We start from the raw sequence: 21668 nt of genomic DNA on the forward strand, positions 1-21668 counted from the left end.
AGCAAGGGAGATTTATTTAGCTTTGTAGCGTGTATTTAGCTTTAAAGTAAAAAATGAGTTTCAACCATTTTGCTCTTACGTCTTTCGCATGTATCTCTTTGAAATTTGCTCTCAGGGAGAAGAACACGGGACAGCTTACAGTAAAAGGAGAGGTCAATTAAACAGCACTTAGTTGAACAAAGGTCTATACACATTTATTTTTTCCAAGATATACATATTTACTTTAATGTATGTGAGATCAAAAATTCGAATAGCTAAGATAGTCCTTCGACTACGAAACTAAAACGTTACAGGTTTTACTATCGCTTTGTATCAGCATCGCATAAACTAATGAGGACAATATTCGCCAATGAAACAGATCCATTCGAACCAAAAACGTCAACGTAACGTAGAGCAGAAGGCTTAAAATATGAAATGAAGTATCGCATACCAAAAAATAAGTAATAAATTGTATAAACTAAATTCTGTTCATCTGGATGCAACAAGAGTTAGTAAAGGCCCTCAATGTTTGCAACTCTATTGTTTTGTCCTAAGCTAAGAAAAGACAACGACCTTTTCCGGAAGACTCTTTATTAATTTGACATTCTGCTGCATTATACAGAATTTTTATCGCACCTCTGCTGTGGTGGTGAACGCAAGGTGCTATTTATAATAGTACATTCTAAATAAAATTCTTCCTTTTGCATACAATGCGTTCCATATAGTATTATCTCATTAACAGGCCACGAAAGTCCTTGCACTGTTCTATCCTGTTTTCAATCTTCTTAGGAATTTTCCGCTTGAAAGTTCCGCTCAGAATTTGCTCCTCTTTTGAGTCGCGTTTCTGCGCCCCATAATCAATCTGAAAATACCCATAATAATTTAAACACATGATAGCTTATTGGCTATCTATATTCAGCCTCTATCCAAAACAGCTATCTTTACGACTGGTAGAATGTTAAGTATATTTGCTTTGACCTCTTTTCCTGTTCTTACGGGCCTTTTAAGGTTTGAATTTGTTTCAAGCGCAAATCCTCACCGCTTTGGTAGAAGTGAAAAGTATGAAGACTTTAATTTCATGCCATAATCACGTAGTTTTCGGCGTCAAAGGAATATGCGTTTAGAGAAGCATTCTAGGGCAAAAAACCTGTCAGATGTCTACATATTCATGGGATAAACAGTTTTTTGAAGATGCCTCTGTTTATTCAAAGCGCTGTGTTAGCAAACAGAATTAATGCTTTGGCGGATTAGAAGATAGGAGAATGATATTTGAAGGTTCGCTCTATTCCGAGATGATAACAGTTTGGTGTACGAGACTTCAGATGCAAATAATTTGGTTTGGCAATTTAATATGCTCTTTAAAAGATTGTGAAGTCGTTTGACTTATTTTACGCTGAAGTAGAAGGACTTGGCTTAACTGAATACGTTCGCCCTTTTACTGCAACCACAGCTGAACTTAAGTGTAGAATATAGTTTACCGTTCTACTGTAACACAAATCATGAATGGTATGGCTCATTGAATTGGAAAGAACACTACTGTCGAGATTATATTTATGTAATTATATTATTTGACCAAAAGTGTAAGTACTACTACATTTATTTAGTATACTAACTATTTTTTTGCAAAAAAAAAAATATCACAAAATCGTAAGATCTTCACCAAACTCTGACAGTTAAGGCTTCCTTGGTTCGAGAGGATTATATTAACAGATTGACTAAATATAAAAATGTCGACCCTACAACTATTTCAGCTTAATATAGCCAAAGGTTACCGAATGTATTCTACCTATATTTCTTTGGAAGACCATATCGAACGGATTGCTAGAGAATCCCTGGGAAGCTTACGCTTGAGGACGTTTCAGTTCGATATGCATATTGAAACTCCATATACAATGTATTAAAATACTACTCTACCTCACTAGATTTGAGTCACGTTCTCTGTTATATTTATAATTATTTATAATAACTATTATTTTTATGCATTTATTAGTCTATCTGTTCTCTTACTGTGCCAGCATTTCGAAAGCACTTTTATTCTCAAGCTTTTGTTATTACTAGTAATTAAAATGGTAGTACTTACAACACTTTTTTTTTGCACTGTTTAAACCCTATATTACTATTCGTACAAATGTCCTCGTAACTTTCTTCAATACATTAAAGAAATAACATTCAACATTTGTAAATAAGGTGAAAGCATAATCCCTGCGTGAAAATATTACTCTTCCTTTTACTGCCGAATTTTAATTCCAATCAGGAGGAGAATTTTAGAAATAGAAAAATAAGTCATCATCGTGTTTGAAGAATATATATTTATATTTCTACAGTTAGAAAAAGATTGGAGTTGAAATTCAGGTTATTACAATGGTAAACGTACTTCTCCTATTCCTATATTGGAAATTTATGGTCTAGCCGTTTTTTTGCCTCACCCTAGTATACTTATTGGTTCTATATAAAAACTTTTTACCTAATCTATATTTTAAAGCGAATCTCCTTACTTATTTGCATCGTGACTTATCATTTAGTCATGACGTCTGCGACGCACCGTGGATAAAAATTTAAGACGCGTTGTCAACGCGCTGTGAATTCAGGTTTTGGCATGCAGCCAGTGAGGTTACATATAAAATCTAACGTACCCTCACTTTTCAAACCTTTATTCAGTTCACTTGACCTACCTTCTCATTTTTCAACTTCACATCTAAATATGATTCCAAACAGGGCAGAGTCGTTTGACTATGACACATTCTTATCTGGCTACACGAGACGATACATAAAACTACTAGGGAAATTTTAATTTCCTATAAATGGACACCAGTAAGCTATATATATATGTCTTGTACAGTAAAGCTCGGTACATGCTTTAATTATCGGACAATGTGCTGGAACTTAAAACTAATTTCGTCTAAGATTTCTTGCATAAAATATATTACTGAGGATCAATGGCTCCATCTTTTACTTATATCGGATGTTACAAGTCAATTACACTTATTTATTCACTTCCAAACACCCGTACACACTCTTAGCATACTTACGTTTATATGCTATACTCTACCATACAGATGACGGATTCGACGAACTTAGCTAAAGCTTGTGTCATAAAACAGTTCCTGGAAAGATCGATCTAAATTTCACGGAATTATTTAGGTCCTACCTATTACTGCCTTATACATTATACACCACGTTATTGCGATCTTTCGGATTAGCTACATAGTCAGTCTACCCAGTGATTGAACTTGTCGCCAGCGAAAAGCATGATGCATATCATAAGACTGTCACACAAGGTGGTCAGGTTTATTAATCAATTGTACTATTTATAAGCGATAATGGAAACCGTGGAGTACATAGCTCGTCACTATATGTCTCTCAAACCCATCAAGTCTTTTCCAGGTCTGGTCCGTTATGGCTTACGTTACGGAATTCATCTCCGCGAATTTTTGAGCTCATTGCACGACGATTTTTTTGCAATGCCAGACGAGTTGATGTGGGGACGAAAGCTCCCGGCAAACAGTGGCATCGCCGCAAGGATGTAGGCAAGCCTGTTACGGGTTGTTTGGTGCAATTTAAAGACATTTTTGAGCAACAAGATTTTTATTCGTTGCAAATGCTCGAGAATCTCTACTATGAGAGACCTCCACATTAAATTTACCCGATATGCAGCAGCTGACGCAAATTTAAGGTTGAAAAGTCGCAAAGCAGCTAAGAAGGATAACCGGTGAAGGCTAAGTACTGCGGACAAAGCTGTCGATGACTTCCTTCATATTTCTGTCATGTGCTACGCGAAACTTTAACCGTTAGGCGAGATCAGCAGCGCTAGGTAAGTAAATCGATTAACTATGTTAGCGGTTGACTCGAGAGATATAGCGTGTCACGTGTAGCAATTTGGCAATCCTCTCCTGAATTTCACTTCCTCGTTTTCTGGTAGGTTGATAGTCTACTTCAACTTCGAAGCGATGGAATTTAACCTGGCTAGAGTTTGTTGCACAAGGAAGCGACTGCTCGCATAAATAACAAAAATTGTTGGTATAAAGAAGAATCTCTGCGATATTTCTAAGCTCGCGTATTTTATTAGAAAGCTCCACAAGCAAGACGGAGGAATGAATAGGACTTAAGTTATTACCTTGGGCCATGCTTGTTGTCTGGGAAAACGCTGGCAATTCCGAGACCTCATCATTGATTGTAATCCCGTTCTCCTGAAGTGTCGCTGCTATTATATTAAGCATATTTGCGAGAACGCCGACGTTCGCAAAGATGCTTAACACTGGATTCCATGAAGCAGAGTCGGAAGCCGCTTTGAAGTTCAAAGATTGCTCAAGTATATCACCAACTTATTCGCCCACTTCAAATTCGCTGGATAACTGCAAATAGTCGAATGCTTTTTCCTAAATACGTGTTGCTTCTCCGGTATTGCATTAACACTACCCAGGAACACGTGTAGTCTCTTTGCCAGCAGATACGAGAGAAACTTATGGCAGACTTTCCTTTTCATAATCTCGCGCCATGACGTTGCTTGGTTTGGGTTGCCTTTGCCCCTTAAAATAACAAGACGCGTTGCATCCTGTCCATGAAGAGGAAGCAGTCTAGAATGAAGAAATTCGTTGAACAGAAGCAATCCTGCCCGTCCCGTTGTCGTCCTTGTGCAAAGGCTTTCGAGCGTTTGAATCACTTCCAGGACGGAAAACTACTGATCCGACCTTTCTGGTCGCCGACGCTACGCTGAGCATCAAGACCTAATGAGGTACATGATAGTTAAATGAGAACATTTCAGGACAGTAATAGGTGAGCGCTGATGAGGAAATGGGACGCGATGCCGGCCTGGGTAGCCAAGCCATTTATATGGCTGACGTTCGGCCTCTCTGATGAGAATAACCTCTTGCTCGATCACGAGTTTTTTCATTGAATGGCATATATCTTGCGACAGATCACTTTGTACGCTACAGCCAGCGGCCCCTCTGCTGGTTGAACTGTTTTCAGTAGCTTAAAGGCCTTCTGGGCATCGTGGGCAAAACGGTAATCGTAGTCTAGCCATAGCCGATATCTCCTGAGACGAGCTAGATAAATGGAAAATTACATGACATCGACGAGATAATGGGAATCGATCGTAACATTAACCAAGATTGGTATTAGGAGAACTCCATTAGCACTTTTAAAGAGGTTTTTCGGGTTCAATTTACACTTTATTTATTTATTTATTCCTCTGGCGGTGCCCCTTGAAGTCTAATCCGACAGGAATGTGTGCCTGGAGCTGTCCTATTTCACAATTTTTTTGCCGAAAATTATTTTTGCCGATATGTATGATTTCATCCTTAATCACGTTCGTTGCAAAGGTATCCGTGACAAAGCTTCTTCCAGGATCGACAAACAGTGACTATCTAGCAGTGTTACTCCGTCAGTGTTTTATTGGTCTGTCGTCTAACTCTAGGTAAAGTAGCCTACGTGTTCATTGAAGTTTACTGCCATAAAATGGAAGTGCTAGAAATGGAGTTCACTACCCTGTAGACCGGCAATAGGCTTCTCTACAAAAATCAGAGTGCAGACCTTGTCATTTGGTTGCATATACGTCGTCACAAGCAGCATTTGGAGCTATACAAGGTCATGGCGTTGTCTTCCACATGCCGTGAAATTAGCTTTCCACCTCTGGGAATGTAAGAAACTGAGACACTGCCATTACGGCGGCCGCTGCCCGTTCCCTTTTGTGCAGAGCAGTGAATGGAGTAAAATTCCGGTAAATCGAACGGACTGGTTGCCCAGGTCCCCGCCAGCACAAAAATATAAACTGAATTCTAGCACACTTCCACTGAATGATTTTTCGCGTTTTCCACGACTCTGACCACGACCTCTGCTTCGAAAATGTGCCCGCGACCAACTGCGAGAACTGAAGCTGCTGTTCCTAAAGATGATTCGCATCTATAACACAAAGCTTGGTTTTAATTGTCAATGATGGCTAAAGCTGTCGCAATCCAATAAGAGGTACCGACACATCGTTGGATCAATTTGAGAGTCTGGAGCGGCAAAGACCCGCCGGTGCATCCAAACCAGCAAACAATCCCGACAACTTGCCGGCGCTAAGTCGTGTCCCCGCGACTTGCCTGTATAACATGCTTCGGAATTTTCTTGAACTTTACCTTTAAAAGAGATTTGTTCTGTCTTGCGATATTATACATGAGCTTTTTGGTACCATTACCCTTTTAGCTTTATCAGCCATTCTCAACGACTTGACGTTGTGTGACTGGGAGAGGCGGAACAGCGAAGGGCGCACTTTCCTAAGCTCCCCTTCCGGCAAATTTCATTGAAGGCCTTGCAGTCCGACCCGAAAAGAGAAATATAAAGTACATGCAGGTCGGATTTTAGGTGCAGTCCCTTCACTTTAGTAGTAAGTGACTCAGTTGCGACTATTTAGCCATGCTTTTTGAACTACATGCACTCGTAATAGCTCTCTGCAGGAAAACGGCTACTGAGTAATTTGAAGTCTCGAGGTACTTATCAACTTCGGCTATCACATTATTTATATCCATTTTCGTGGACACACGTACTCTGGCGGATACTTTGCGAAGCAAGCGCTTCCACAAGACCGGTCTGACTATAGCTAACACCGTCTACGGAGTCGCAATAAGCACGGTTTCCTGCTGTTCGGACATGGTCCTCCTTTCATTTTCCAAGGGCGTAGTTAACCGACGCATCGGCTTTCTTGTGAGGGTTTTTGCTTTGCTTTCTAAAGCTTAAACAGAATGCAGTGGAAATTTGATGTATGCTATGATTTAATTTTCCAGCGGTGTACTGTTCATACATAAATCGTTCGGTTGGTCATTTTTCCCCCATCAGCTGTTCGTATGCAGCATGGAACGCTGTGTTACTTTTTTTCATCACAGCATAGGCTGAGGCTCTGCAAGCTTTTCTCATCGCATACATAAAAGACGAAATTCTTTTAAATACGAGGGCTTTGTTATAGAAAGCTTTTTTTGTCTTTTTTTGCCGACTTAGATGTTGGGGGCTTAGAGTCACTGCTGCGTTGTTTACAGCAGCTGTTCCGGTGATCGCGGCACTTATTTTCACAGGGTTTACAAATAAGAGTCAAAAACGATTTCGTTAAAGAGGTTATCCTTTGACTTAATATACGACAACCGGGGTCCCGTAGACCTAACCCAGGGATGGAATTCAAAGAAACTATGTGTTAAATCTAATGCCGACTCCGTTCGCATTATTCATCACCCGTACAGCTCAGAAACCTATATCAGTAAAAACCAAGCATAGCGCTCATAGATGCCCGAAGTTGTACTTTGCCGAATAATTCCAAAACGCCCTCGATTTGACCTGCAGCGAACTACACGAAGTGAGTACAGAACTGCCTCTCACACATCCGTTTGGTTCAAACATTTGAACTGCACACTAACTGTTACATGGGCCCTCTCATTGTTTTGGGTGAGCATATAGTAAAGGTCACTACTAATGGTACATGTTGCACCATTATTACTCAACTGATACTAAAGGTGGCGTGCGTTTTCGCGGTTGCCTTAGCCCACGGGTGATAATTATTTCATATATATTTTTCTGGGCTTCAAGTACAAGATTAGAATCGAAGGCGCGATGGGTTACAGTGATTAATAACGATGTTACAAAGGAATCCTGCCTCTCTTTCGGTGAGACATCGTGCATTATGCAAGGGACTGATTAAAGATCGCTTTCGGTATAGGTGTTTGCCTTATAAAACGTAGAGATTTTTAGACAAAATAGTGAAGTTCACCCTGTGCTTGTTCTGACTTAACTAATCTGAAGTATTGGTGATTTTACACCGAACATGACATAAGTCACCATAGTCCAAATATGCGCCCTAAACTACAATTAGCCTGATCACGTGACCCATTATCTTTTTACAGCTATTTCATCAGGCTGTATTACCGCGAATGAACTTGATTTTCGTTACACCTAGCCTAACATAAACAATAGTTTGATTACGTTGTTTAAATCAAATATAACTAACAGCTTCGTTCGGTTTCATTAAAATATTCCGCTGATCTTTTTATTTATTTTGTTTTAATTGTCCTATTTTCACACCACCTCAAATGCGTTTCCGCACAGCATGTTTTCAATACATCTCGATTTAGATATAGCCAATATAAACTTAAATAAATTCTACGTCACTTATATGTATAGGTTAATAATGTAAAGTTATAGGTAGCATATCTAAGCCCTAAATGTTCCCCCATTATTGATATTCCTTATCTTCTAAAACTACCTTACTGCACATATCGGGATTCGCCATTTCAGTTAATCAGCTTCACAGCTTTCGCACCGATTTATTTTATCAACTCCCGGCCATTTACAAATATAATTACCCATGAAGTTGCAAAAATATGAAAATCTCAAAATTTAATTTTGCACCTATTTTGCGGCGCTAGAGTTGTCTTGAAGTCGATGAAAATCCATTGAACCCGGTAGGGATTAATAAAAAAAACAGCGGAGATTTCGGTAATTGTGTCACGTGCAGTAGGTACGGGGCCGAAATATTGAAACCTTTCAGACGTATTCCGCTTTCCCGTTGAAATGCTCTTGTAATAATGATATCATTAGCTTACAATAAACCTCACCTCAATGGATCCGTTTCCCAATTTCCGTACTTTCGTGCCGATTTTGTGGAGCTTACTTACAAAGCTTTCTTACAATAACCGTTAAGCAATTCTTAACGGCTATCGAGCACGTTGAAAAAGTGTCAACTTGACCAAATAACCATTACGCTCGATGGGACAAAAAAACTATCTCCAACGAAACGTAAAGGGTTGCTCATCCAATCAAAGAATATGAACCAATTCTAAGTTGGCTCGTATTTTATAAGTTCCAAACATTCCGCCAAATCCTATGACTTCATCGTAAAAATATGGGAGATCAGAAATTTCACTAGAAATCTAACTGGTTTCTGTTGTAAGAGCTGCTTGATTTTTGTTTTTGGAACAGAACGACTGCAGTATAAACTTTGGCTCTTTACCAGTTCCGTGTAGCCAACTGATCAATTTCCCAACCCTGATTTCTTCAACCTTTTTACGGGCAGGTTAGACAAATGATGCACTGTTTATTTGCTAAAGGTTTAAGTGTAGAATTGCACGATATCATGCAAGAAGGCACAAGTTCACGTTAATGAACTTCGATTTTTTTACACATAAACAGGCCTTGAAATTGGGTTTTTTTTTCATCAAAAAAGCGCACTTTCTCGGTTTGTAGTGCGTAGAAATATTTTTTGCCAAAAACATTTACTAAATTCAGAAAATATTAAATTTAAAATAAAAATGAACTTGCGTCTTTTTAACGAAACCATTTCTTATAAATCTTATCTATAGCCCAATATGGTCGTATCACATCACATATCGGGGTCTCGTTTAGAATTTTACACTAATTTGTAGTGAGTGATGCATACAGATATTTATACGGGATTAGGCCAACGTGTCTTGATAGTTTGAGAGTCATAACTTCATATCTGTGTACTGTATATACAGAAACACAGATGCATAGATGTATATAATGAGTAGAGTAATATATGTATATATGGGAAACAAATATACTAACATGTATCTCATACAAACCTGATAGCCACACATAGCAACCAAAGGCTTGATGAGCGTCTTTTCTAGTTGCGGTTGACACTCTAATTTACTGAGGGCTAACGCGACAGATTCAACAGTAGATAAACAGGCGGCATGCGGCTGTGTGCGAACCACATAGTAAGACGCGTGCATCGGACTGATCTTTACCTGAGAAAAAACAACCGTTTCTTTTGACTTATTGTAAGCCTTTGTTGTCCGTCGTGAACCTTGCTGGTTAACTCTTTGTACAGGCGATATAACAAGTAAAGTTTACCTCCTAAGCAGTTTCAAACCGCTATTTATGCGAGCATCTGCCGAACGGACCTATTTTGCTTTAGGGCAGTACATTCTTTGAGAAAAACCGTATTTGCAAAGTTTACCGATAGCTTTCGGTTTATTCCTACAAAAAAGGGTACTAAAAAATAACAACCTCGCAAAATATGATTTCGGAGCCGTACAGAAACAGCTAAAACGCCACTTGAATGCAACGCTATGACGGACACCAACTTATATATTATGCAGACTATGTCTTTTACTATTTCAAAACAATGTTTACTTATACATTTAAATTAAGATTTCTTATTAGACGTTATTGGAAAACGTGTATGCGGATAGAAAGGTTATATAATTTAAAGTATAGTAATTTTATATTATAAAATACAATTTGTTATTATTTTATTATTTTGGCAGTCTGCCATACAAACAAAAGTGGGCCTTAAAAATACAAATTTTTTTTGTTTATTTCGGGTAGCTCCAAAAAGTAGTCAAATGCCTTATCATTTACTGTGATTCGTTCTAACTATTCTAAAGCGGCACTAAGAGAACGTTCTTGTATTTAGAAATGTAACTAGGTCGCTGTAAGGATCGACGTTTTTTGAACGACAATTTTTTGAAGGAACCTTTGTTGCATTTTGTCAATTAAATCCGAAACTCTATGTCTAAATAAATTCTTGATTACCAATGCACATAAGCATAACAGTGTTATAAAATAGACTCCATGTAATTCTACATGCGGATGGTGATCCTAAAGAGTGCAAGAGTAAGCACGCAAATAATCTAAAAAGAAGAACATCCCTGTACTACGAATTCGGTTTGTCTATTTAACGAAAGTAACGCCGGTAACCGGACGGCTAAACCCTTAGTAAGTGTAACTTTAGTTCTCTTTACTATATAATCAGGCTTACAACTTTTGGCCCCTAGATCAAACACGCTGTATGTGTGGGAAACACATAATACTAGTTTCGTCTTCTCAAACAATTTAATTAAGCTACTGAGGGAATTTTACAAGATGAGATGGTACTCGACGTTTGACAGATATGATTAAGTTTATGCATTATACAATTATTTTTATTATAATTTAAGAACATGCACACAGTACGGCACATCAATTAACGAGTTGATGATTATAAAACAACAATATTTGTGGCAAACAGAGAGGTCAAATCGTCGTCCTCGGCAATTACATCACTTGGCTACGCGTTCCGTCTCTACCGTCCGTGTTGTCACATTTAAATGATATTAAGCAATGGCATCCTTTTAGATACGGGGGGATGGGGAATTCATTAACTTTGTACCTCCGTTGTAGGTAGCCCTAATATATATATGATTTTCACTAATAATCGCAAAGCGGCATAGCAGCCTAGCAGACCAAATTTAAATAAGCAGAATGCTAAAAAGAGGTTGAAATACTTGATGGTGAGTTGTATTTTCCGTTTATTCTAGGTGACTGTATAATATGTAGGAGATAATAACAAGTATTTGCTTCGTATAATTAAAAAATTTGATTCTTCATTTCTGCTCAAATCTCCAACTATACTATATGTCGTACAATCAAAAGCAACTTTAACACGCAATAATATTCTCCTATATTTAACAAAAAGGCTGTTATTTCTCTTGCTGAAGCTCTAAGGCTCATTTTTGCTAGATATTACAATAATTATGTTATCTCGGATCTTTTGCCAAATGCATTATGACATTCGTACTCGGAAGAGGCAAAAAACAAAAAACTGCCGACCAGTTTCTCAGTGCGCCGATTATCAGTCACATCGTTGAAAATAAACTTCTTCTTCAGTGTATGTCATGACGATTTTTTCCGAAAGTGAACTACTTCACCTCACCCAACATGGCTTTATCGTCCATTGGTCTAACAGCAAGCCATTTGTCAAATGTGTCTTGGGCCATACACATAGACGGTCGCAAACATACCAGGTTGCTTATCTTGACTACGGGAGTAGATCACGGACCCTATTTGGAAAATTGATCGATTTTTATATGCGCTTATACACTCTTCGATGGCTTTCAGCCTACCTAGTTGCTAGGTCGTTTTATGTAAAGACTGAAAAGGTTTTGTTTTTTCCGCTACTTGCCCTCGTTGGCATTTGATTGCGTAATATGTTACTGTGCGAAGAATAGTATCCAGTTCCCAATTAAAAGTACGATGTTGAAGGACAAAGCATTTGATCTCGACTACAGAAATGATAATGTGTTATTTCCTCCCGTATCTGCTACTTAAGGCCTAGCCATACAAAAGTCTACAACACTGGACTTTGACGACCTCAATATACATTGCCAAGTTAATCTGTCTCCTCTAGTATCGTCACTTGAAAGGCAAAATGCTCACCCGCTCTTCTGACTGTACAAAGTACACATTGCAAATCATTATTTTTGGGCTCAAAGCTAATAATCTTCGTAGAAAATGTACCATAGTTCCTAAAATCACTGCGCGAAATGAAATTAGAAACAACAGCTTTACCCCAAAACAATGATTTTTTGATGTGTCACGCATCCCCTTTGTGTAAATAACAGCGTTGTTCAATTCAAAGGTTAGTTCAATAATTAGCCAAACTTTCTATTCGAAAACTGCGTTTCGAGCCACCCTCATGATCTAGAGATACCATAAATAATTTGAATCAATCATAATGTAAGAGAACACTACTTTATAGATAGAAAGTACGTACATGTGCAAATAAGAGCCAACAGTTAAAAACAAATAATGAACAGATAAAAAGGATAAAGCATACTAAAACCTAGTTTTAGAAAAAATACAACGAAAACGAAGTTGTAGCTAATATGGCTTTGCCTACTTAGTTTATCTTTTTTAGATAGTATTTGCTATGTTATGTTACTTATTGTACAGATTTGGAATAAAAAAATACCACAACAATAACGATAATAAATACAGAAGCCTAGTTTGCGATATCGCTCGGCCTACGCGGTCACCGATGAGTGGGTAAGCTGAATAAAATAATTACTATGGATTCTGAATTCATACTAGGAGGCAATTAAAGTGACTGACTTCTCTATGCGGGGAAATATATAATTAGGAAGTAGGTAACGCAAATGACGTCTATTGCATTATGCTGCGCCGAAATATTATAGTGCAATAAAATGTATGGCATATGCAGGCTGGGAGTAACTGTCAGAAGCATGTTAGTCTGCAGAAACCCATCAACGCACGGATGCCAACTTCAAACAGTGCCAGTGGTGGGATCTTCAACAAGACGAGAGAATCACAGCTTAGTAAAAAGTTCTGAGATAGAAGAAGTGAGGTTGAGAAAATAGCACGAAATGTCGATTATCCAGTTAATATATATTTACAATATTATGAATTCGAAGTTCTCTGTTGAAGTGGCTACATAAAAGGCAGTGCTGTGGAAAATTAGCATAAAAAATATTATGTATCTGTTGAGAGGAGGCATGTAATTGCTTTTCGGAATGTTTTGCAAAAATATGCCGCAAAGTGGTGAAAAGTGCACCTGTCATATATATATATATATGACAGGTGAACTATGTATAGACAGTCCTGCAAAAAGGCAACCCGCATGATTAAAATAATACTTTATATAATTATTATCATTAACGTTTTGTTAAAGCCTTAAAAACAAGGAATACGTATTTAATAATGTGCAAAATCCACACAGTCGCTTACTGGAACGCAGAAGCGTATGGTGTTCTATCATGTGAGTTCAGAAAATAAGTGAACTTTCCAACAACAAAAAAAAGTTTAAATCCAATTCGTAGAGATCTGTTCGTTTACAAACCTTTGTCAGTGAGTGCAGCTCTTTGTTCGCAAAATAAAGGCTTCTGGCCTGGTTCCATGTTCCATCGATAACAATCAGATTAAAAGCCTGTTCTCTGGGCAAGTTTTCAATGTCCATTGCATCCGGAGACGGATAGAGAACGAACGTGCGTGACTCGTTGGCGTATATCTCACGCATCAATGAGTGCCTGAAATTTAAGTACACTACTAATTGGCAAAACAGTGTGTAGCGAAAAACTTCAACAAATATCATAACATAAAGGAGTCCCGCACAGTCAGCTCTCCTCTTGCCCTTATTTTAGGTAAAGCCATTCCAAATTCTTATACCCTTGGCAAAACAACTTTAACATTAAAAAATTCTCATTCACCACAGTTATATCGAGATACGTAAATATCGTGATGTCCAATATTAACAGATTTAGCTAGCAATTGATAGTAATCATACGTTGCTAATAATTACTAGCTAATTATAGGCTTTAAAGGCTAAATTTGACCTTACAGCCTCGTGCCGCTCTCTCCTAATAGAGCGGCTTGAGAATTCAAGTTTAAAGGATTATTAAGCAGTTTGTTTCTTTTTTAAACGGTTTAAAAAATAAAAAAGGCTCTCTATGTAATTCCTTTGCAACGAATTTGTTGGGCCATGTCTAACTTCTTGAATTTCACATTATATAGTTTAACATGGAACTCAAGCATATCCAGGCAAAACCTCGGTACAGCATAATAAAACTACTAAAGAACAAGTTTGAGCGAAAGCCCTAAAATGTGATAATAGCATGTGGCTGGCTCGTCGTCTTGGAAAGTTATATTAATTAATATTATATATATATATAAAATCAGAAGAAAATTTTTCTTCTGAACACATTAGAATTCTTCCCCTTTCTTATGTATATATATATATATATATATATATATATATATATTAACAGCAAAAGAACTGATTTTTTGTCATAGCTCATTAAGGAGCCAGTCAGGTGTTTCATTCGGACTTCGTGTTCTGGTAAGTTTTATGTATTTAAATAGCACGTCAAACGAACAACGCTTACTAAATAAATACATACTATGTAAAGGAAAAAAAGTTTCGACTTTTTACGTCCGGTACTTCAGGCAGTAAGCATTGTTTCCAACAACAAACGGCCTTCTACATTGCCGAAACGAAATGCGTCGATGCTCAGCTTCAAATCTAGATCACTTTAGGTGTATTTATGTTTAGTTGGCAAACATACTGTCACTGTACAATGTACAAGAGACAAATGTACAGGGCACGGTAGCTAAATTGGCGCAAACTTTAATGGGTCGTCTGTCGTAGCAGGCATGCGTTCGTCCGCCAGTCTTAGTGTAAGGCGAAAGCTAGTTTTTTTAGACAACAAACTAGTCATAGTGCACAGTAGTGCCCCTTTTTGGAATCTATGCGAAGATCATCTATTATACAAACCTTCAGCACCGGATGAACTCCCACTAGGATTGGAACTTCCTTTTTGATCGAAATCGACGGCCTATGTTATTACCAGTTTTCATGCTATTTCTGAAATATGCGAAGAAAACGTGATCAGGAGAACCGGGAGACCTTCAGTGGGGTTTAGATTTAAAGGGATCGAAAATTCAACAGCATGGCTTGAAAAGCTATGTTTGATATACTCTTGTTTATGTTATAGAAATTTATACAATTTTTAGAAAAAAATACAGTTTTAGAAAGGAGATATCGACTGCCAAATTAGGTCGTCCAAATTAGCTCTAACGTTCAAACTTTTCGAGGCGTTTGGTGCTCTTTACCCCTTACGAACATTTTTTCCGTCTCAAGTCCTTTTATTTCTAATATTTCTGACCTGTTCTCTCTTCCGGTTACAGTTTTTGTACGTAGCCTGCTTTAACCCATCAATATGCTTACTTCCCCTAATATGGCTCCCAGTTACGCACCGTTACAATAAGAGGATTACTTGTGATCAAAAGAAACAGTATTTTGTAAATGACTAGCTAGAGGTTTAGGTCCGATGGGTAGAGCTGTAATCGCAGTAGATGGTCATCATATCAAATAAGGATAACCGCCACAAATGACAATCCTAGTAAATTCAAAAAGGGCCGTTTCGGTATCTATCTTTATTCAAGTATAGTCTCAAAGTTCCAATCTAGCAGTCGTATTCTATACTTTAAACAAATCTTCAATAAGCAGTTAACGTCACTATCAGTGAACACACATACTACTTTCAGCAATTAGTTAAACTGGAGAACTGAGCAATAAAATTTAAACAAACTGATAAAGCTTAGTTACGAAATGCGCTAAGTGCTCAAAATTTTTAGATGAAAAAAATCTGAAAAAGATGTATGATGCGTCTACTGATACTAACAGAGACCTTTCGTGTTCACATATAAGGGACGAGTTGGTAAAATCAATCGACAAAATTGACGGTTAGACGTGATCATTTTCGTATGAATCGATCCGTATATAGATATATACATATATGTATATAAGCGATTGGCTAAAACTTTTTGTTTCAGTAGTCCAGGCATTAAAAGCAAACGCGAGTATGTCTAATTGTATTTATTTTCAGATTGACCCAGCTCAAAAGATTTAACTTGCACTACTCACGAAAAACAGTGGCAGCTAAAAATATTTAAAAAAATTTAACTTGCATAACACGACCGGTTGCGTATAATTTGGAAATTTTGCCTTATAACTCAATATCAATTTTACCGAGCACTTCATGAATACAATGTTTTAACTCGTGGGTAGTTTGGCGTTATTTGATATACTCTTTCACATACCCTTGCAGGAAAACCTCTCAAGTCAATTACTGGGTCATGATATTGACCTGGGCGCCAACTCGATGTCATTGCCTCTCGACGAGATCAACGAGTTCGAAAAGATTGTCTTACGTAATTAAATTTCTTCAAGCACGGTGTAACAAGTTGCCCTTTCTTATTAAAATTTGCGCTGTGTGCGCAAGCCTGTTTGCGAACAGTGTCTTCATTTCAGTGCACAAAAAACATGTCTGGAACATGTGACGATAAAGCTCGCCATTGACTATTGCTTTTGCCCCGTTATCATGTTCGAAGAAAAAGGTCTTGATCACACTTTCGCTCTACAAGCTGCATTATATCGACTTTTTGTGAAAAAAGCGGTTACTTAGATGTCGCTCATAGGTTTTCTGATACACAGAAGCAACCATCTTGTTTATTCGCATAGCCAGCAAGTGAAACTGAGCTTCATCGGAAAAGATGATGTAAGTCACCAGCACGTGCTCTGAGCATCAACATATGATCAGTGACTAAAAAACGCTTAAGGTAGTCCTGGATTTCTAATTATTCAGCCAACTATACCCTGTAGTAATAAAATGCAAGTTTCGTTTTAAAATGCGACGTGGAGTGTTCAGTAGGCTAAGGTGTAAAACACAACGTCGCCTTGAGGTTGTTAGATCAACATACACATTGCTTTTTACTGCAGTGATTTTGTGACTTGTTCGTCCATTTATTCTCTCTAGCCTTATTTTATTCTCACATAACACGGTTTTTTCGAACTTTTTGATCACTTGCCCCAGCGTTATTATTGTCAAGGATGATAATCAGCCGTACTCGTAGAAGACTTGCAAAAGTCACAATAAGCGACTTTCTATTTGGATAGTAAATTTCTACGAAAAATAGTGGTACTTTAAGCTGTAAAGTTCGATAATCGCAAACTGCAAACGCTGCTGTGTTTATCATCCGACAGTCTGGTAGTCTTTACTTGTTTACACGTAAAGGTGAAAAGAAACGAAATGGAATACAGGCATTTGGCTCACCTCTCATTGGTATTACCTGCTAAAATGTCTTCCGCGAAGAACGAGGCAGTTGCTGAGTGCTGCCTCTAACATCGGAGCTGTCCGAACGTTTCGTTTGATCTCGTTCGGATGTTGAAGAATGATAGTACGTGTCGACGTCGAAATTTTTTTAGCTGGCAGATGACAGCACCAGCACACCTGAATAGGACGCCTCATAAGAAAGCACCATCAATTATAACAAACTGAATATTTTTTTTAATGAATATTGTGTCTAAATCATAAACCAACTGCTTAGTTCTTACCCGCAAGAGATACTATGTTACAAAGGTACCAAGAGATTTGTGATGTGTTATGGCAGAAAAATAACACGGCCTTAGATTTAAAATATATGTGATTTCATTTAAATGATATAACAAGACCTGTACGTGTTCGTATGCGACATTCCCACTTCGCCGCATACCACTTGTTTAAAATGATATAGGGGCAAATGCTTTCGTCAAAACATTGAGTAAATGCATTCATGGTGTGCGTTAGTTGTATCTTTATCATTCATTCAAATTTTACGGATGTAACATCTAAATATGGTCAACTTACTACAAGGAAGGAACAAACGTGTCACTTATGCAATCTAACAAATTTGTCGGATGGAATGTAAACCAGTGCAAACAGTCATTTGTAATTTTCCTGTGAGGGAAGAGCCCATGCGTGTAAATGCGAATAGCACCTTTCGGTAACATCTTCTAACAAGAGGTTCCTTATGCCCTATGTCGTCTTTATTATAGAACAAGACTGTGACAATCATATGTCTTTCTTTGTAAGATATTTGGTTTTCTTTATAGACATCTTCTTGATGATTTCTTAGGCATTATTTTCCAAATACAGGGTTGTGGTATTAGGTCAGGTTACGGCGGAAATTCGTTTTTGCAGAATCTAGTCGAAAGACTTCTTCGTGCATTCTATATCCAAATCACCACTGTGGTTTCGAAGCTGTAGAAAGGAAGGACTTGAGGCCGTAAGAAAAATATGTGTCTATGGGAAGGAGGAAGCGCGAAGAGAGCCTCTACAGTTAAAAAAAAATCAGCAAAAATGAACTTTTCACTTACTGTTACATATGTAAGGGTCTGTTCTATCAGCCATTTTTGAGATCGAGAAAGAAACAATGAGTTAAAATATAGGCAACAGTGTATCAATGTTCTAAATCGCAAATACTGTTGAGCTGTGAAGTCTGATATGTAATCTAATCATAGCAAAAATGCCTATGAAATATTTGTCTATCAAACGAGCACTAAAGGTATAGCCGATGATCCTTAATGTGCAAAAATATACAAACAGGGTGAGACATCTCAAAGGCATGTTAATTAATTTCGTTGAATTCAAGCCACTATAGATCAATAGAAAACAGGGTAGACCACTTTAAATTGACACAGTTTTTGTTACTAGAAGGGAAACAAAATTAACCCTCCCAAGCTGATGAGATTGATTTACAAATATAGAAAATTCGGTACCAGTCATTTTCGCTCTCTGAAAAAATATACATACATAGCTTTCCACCATTATTCCACCAAATCCTCTAGCTGTCTATTTGACAAGTTTTACATAAGCCTCGTCAAAGAAACATACACGGATGAACATATCTCGAATGGCACTAAGCAACCATATAGCTGTCACATTTGTGTTCAGTGCGGAAGGCCTTATACAAGTACTCCACTGATCCCGTCCTCCTTCAATGTCGTGATTTGTGTGGTTCTTGTTAAATGTTTCTCACAATGAGTGCGGTTCGTGACGAAAGTTTAACACCTATTATACGTCCAATCTCCAACCACTTCTAAGATGTGTAATTCTAAGAAAAAGAAGTGGCATGTCTTCTGTGCACCATCGATTACTTAGAATTCAATCCTTCTGCGCGCTCAACTAACTTAAAAGCTCTAGTTAGCTGCTAGCAACGTTCAGTTCTAAGCTAACAAGGATAAAACTAAGAGCTTTACTAATATATCAGATTCAATTTCACTTTGCGCGCAACTAAATGCCCGATCTGGAACACAATTCGCCCTATCCGAACGGTTGACAAGGTGGCCCCTGCTTTAATGCATCTGATTAGTGTATCTAGTTTATTCAGTTCCCTCGAAGTTACCGAGGCATACAACTCTTCACTCTGCAAAGAAAATACTGATATAGAAAGATAATATATGTCACTTATATTTCAGACACATAATGATATTCATATTCAGACACATAATTCAGGTGTAAAATTCGCTTAAATACCAATAAGTGAGTAAACTGCTTTAGAAGCGGGCTTCAAAATAAAAAAAATTCAAGTAGGTGCTGATTATTACAAGGAGATACTAATTTTATAATACCGCTAAAATGTGGAGTACCAGCATTACAATTATTGTCATACTAACCGCTCGGTACATAATTTAGTTTTACTGCCTGCAGGAAACCTTCTTGGATCTTTTGAAGTATATTTTGTATTAAGTTTGGAAACGTACTTCGGAAAAAATGACCAAACCCATGGCCTGGGCGCTACGTTGACCCCGTGACTCAAGTATCCAGATTATGTCATTGGAATCATTAAGCTTGCAAACTTTTATTTTAAAAACTTTGAAATTCAGCAACCAGACTTGGATAAAATTATTTAATACGTGCATTTTGTTTTTTATTACTTTTATACATATTCCAGTTTAGTTTGAAAGTCAAGGTAAAAATGGGATCAAATATCACTGCAAAAAATTTTAGAGACAGAAAATTCATCCATCGTATAACAGAATAAGGAATCAATGTTCATAGTATTCAAGCCATGCTAGCTTTAGACATTATACGTAGTGTGAATAAGAAGTGTGTTTACAAAAATACATAAAAACTCTAAACGTTGTAACTGAATGGGGTCAAAAATTATAGCCACAGAAACGACTGTTAAAAATTTCTATTTTGGAGAAGAATTCAAAACACAGTAGAAGTTTGCTGTAGCACAAACATTGGATAATGATATAACCAGAGAAAATATATTTGGCTTACAAATCGGCTTTTCCATCTCCCAAACGGCGAGATTTACGGAAAAGTGTAAGAACAGTATTTGCTGTCATGTTCAAGGATCATAATATTTAGAGTTTACATGAAAATCAGACTTTCCAGAATCTGGCAGTACTGATTTTGTGTTTTTGACCGGCATAGTCTAGAATATTACGGAAACCTTCGATACGGAATATTTACGAAGTTTGTCAAAAGTACATTCAAATATAGCTGCATAAATCTTAACCGTTCCTTTGTGTAAATAAATTAATGTCCCTTAACAACGGTTTACATAGACATAATTGGTTTAATTATATGCATGTAACCTTGACTTACTTGCATCTAGAACAGACATCTCGCTTGGTATGGGAAATGCATTCTCCGGGCTCAATAAGGCCTAGACCTGAAAAGGCATCAGTAATGTCATGTTCATCATTGACTGGCCTGCCGTTGAAGCTCATGCACTCATTTTTAGTAGAAGCTGCCGGCTTTACTAAAATACTAGAAGCCACAGAATCGTCCATTTTCACCCTGTAAAAAGATTTTCTGCTCGTATTAATAGTGAGTCATTATAAGCGAGTAAAGTTGTCAGTAAATAAAATTTCAATTCAATTTTTATTTAATGATTATTTATCAAGTGTATGTTATTATTCCGCCGATTTGTGTAAAATATGTGTTAAAAAAAGAAGATCAGAGTAATAATTAGCCATCTTTTGATATCCAATCAGAAATGACGGTAACAAGTTTACTTACTTTGCTTGTTCCACAATGCTACCTGAAAAAGTGAGACTTGCGACATCCATTAAATTGTCGACATTTTTTTTATTTCTGCTTCTCTATTATTTGTGTGCTCCGTCACATTAGACGACTTGCACGTTCGAATTCGAACGAGGGTGCTTTTGAAATTAAGCGCTGGTTCTGCGGCACAGATGTGGCTGAACTCGCAAGGAGCATTAATTCAGAGAATTCGTATTTAGTAATTTAGGTGACCTGGAATTTTGACAAGCCCACTTCAATACTAGCATCGCATTTCCATTAATGTAATATCAAATATGCTGTTATGCTAAGCAAAAATTGTAAAAGCTAAAAACAACAAAATGTGCGCTGTACCATCTATTGGGAGCTAGCTAAAAGCCCGGCGTATGACAGACGAAATTAATAAACTGGATAAAGTAATTTCGGTTATAGTGCTATTGATTATCATCGACTGTAGAGATTAGCCCTATGTGCGTAAATCTCTGTTGTATTCTAGGATGAATAATCTATTTGTAGTTGATTCGTATTACACTTTAGTTGCTTATTTAACTGAAAAGCCGTATGAGG

The 21668-nt window shown here is 37.4% G+C and overlaps 1 protein-coding gene across 6 annotated transcripts; it reads right to left on the reverse strand.

Annotated features, from left to right (window-relative positions):
- Positions 1-553: 553 nt before the first annotated feature.
- Dtwd2 (DTW domain containing 2) lies at positions 554-21257 on the reverse strand. 6 transcript variants are annotated; one of them, XM_022816449.2, is made up of 6 exons: positions 21099-21257; positions 20682-20876; positions 17374-17547; positions 13586-13772; positions 9546-9713; positions 554-841 (listed from the first exon to the last, which is right to left on the reverse strand). In XM_022816449.2, exons 1-6 carry the CDS (start codon positions 21146-21148, stop codon positions 707-709), a joined length of 909 nt encoding a protein of 302 aa, XP_022672184.1. In that variant the 5' UTR covers positions 21149-21257; the 3' UTR covers positions 554-706. The 6 variants fall into 6 exon arrangements, with proteins under 6 accessions (XP_022672184.1, XP_022672185.1, XP_086832014.1 ...); XM_022816450.2 differs by having other exon boundaries at positions 20682-20748; positions 21099-21254; XM_086975888.1 differs by having other exon boundaries at positions 20682-20891; positions 21099-21250.
- Positions 21258-21668: the final 411 nt, after the last annotated feature.

Source organism: Varroa destructor, unplaced genomic scaffold (assembly GCF_002443255.2).
Source record: "Varroa destructor unplaced genomic scaffold, Vdes_3.0 BEIS01000007.1, whole genome shotgun sequence".
NCBI lineage: Eukaryota > Metazoa > Arthropoda > Arachnida > Mesostigmata > Varroidae > Varroa > Varroa destructor.

Coding starts and splice junctions, on each gene's coding strand:
- Dtwd2 (XM_086975888.1), bottom strand. CDS start 21,148: ATGGATGTCGCAAGTCTCACTTTTTCAGGTAGCATTGTGGAACAAGCA. Junction 17,548..20,681: donor GATGTCTGTTCTAGATGCAA/GTAAGTCAAGGT, acceptor CTTTCTTATGAG/GCGTCCTATTCAGGTGTGCT. Junction 13,773..17,373: donor CGCGGAAGACATTTTAGCAG/GTAATACCAATG, acceptor CTTAAATTTCAG/GCACTCATTGATGCGTGAGA.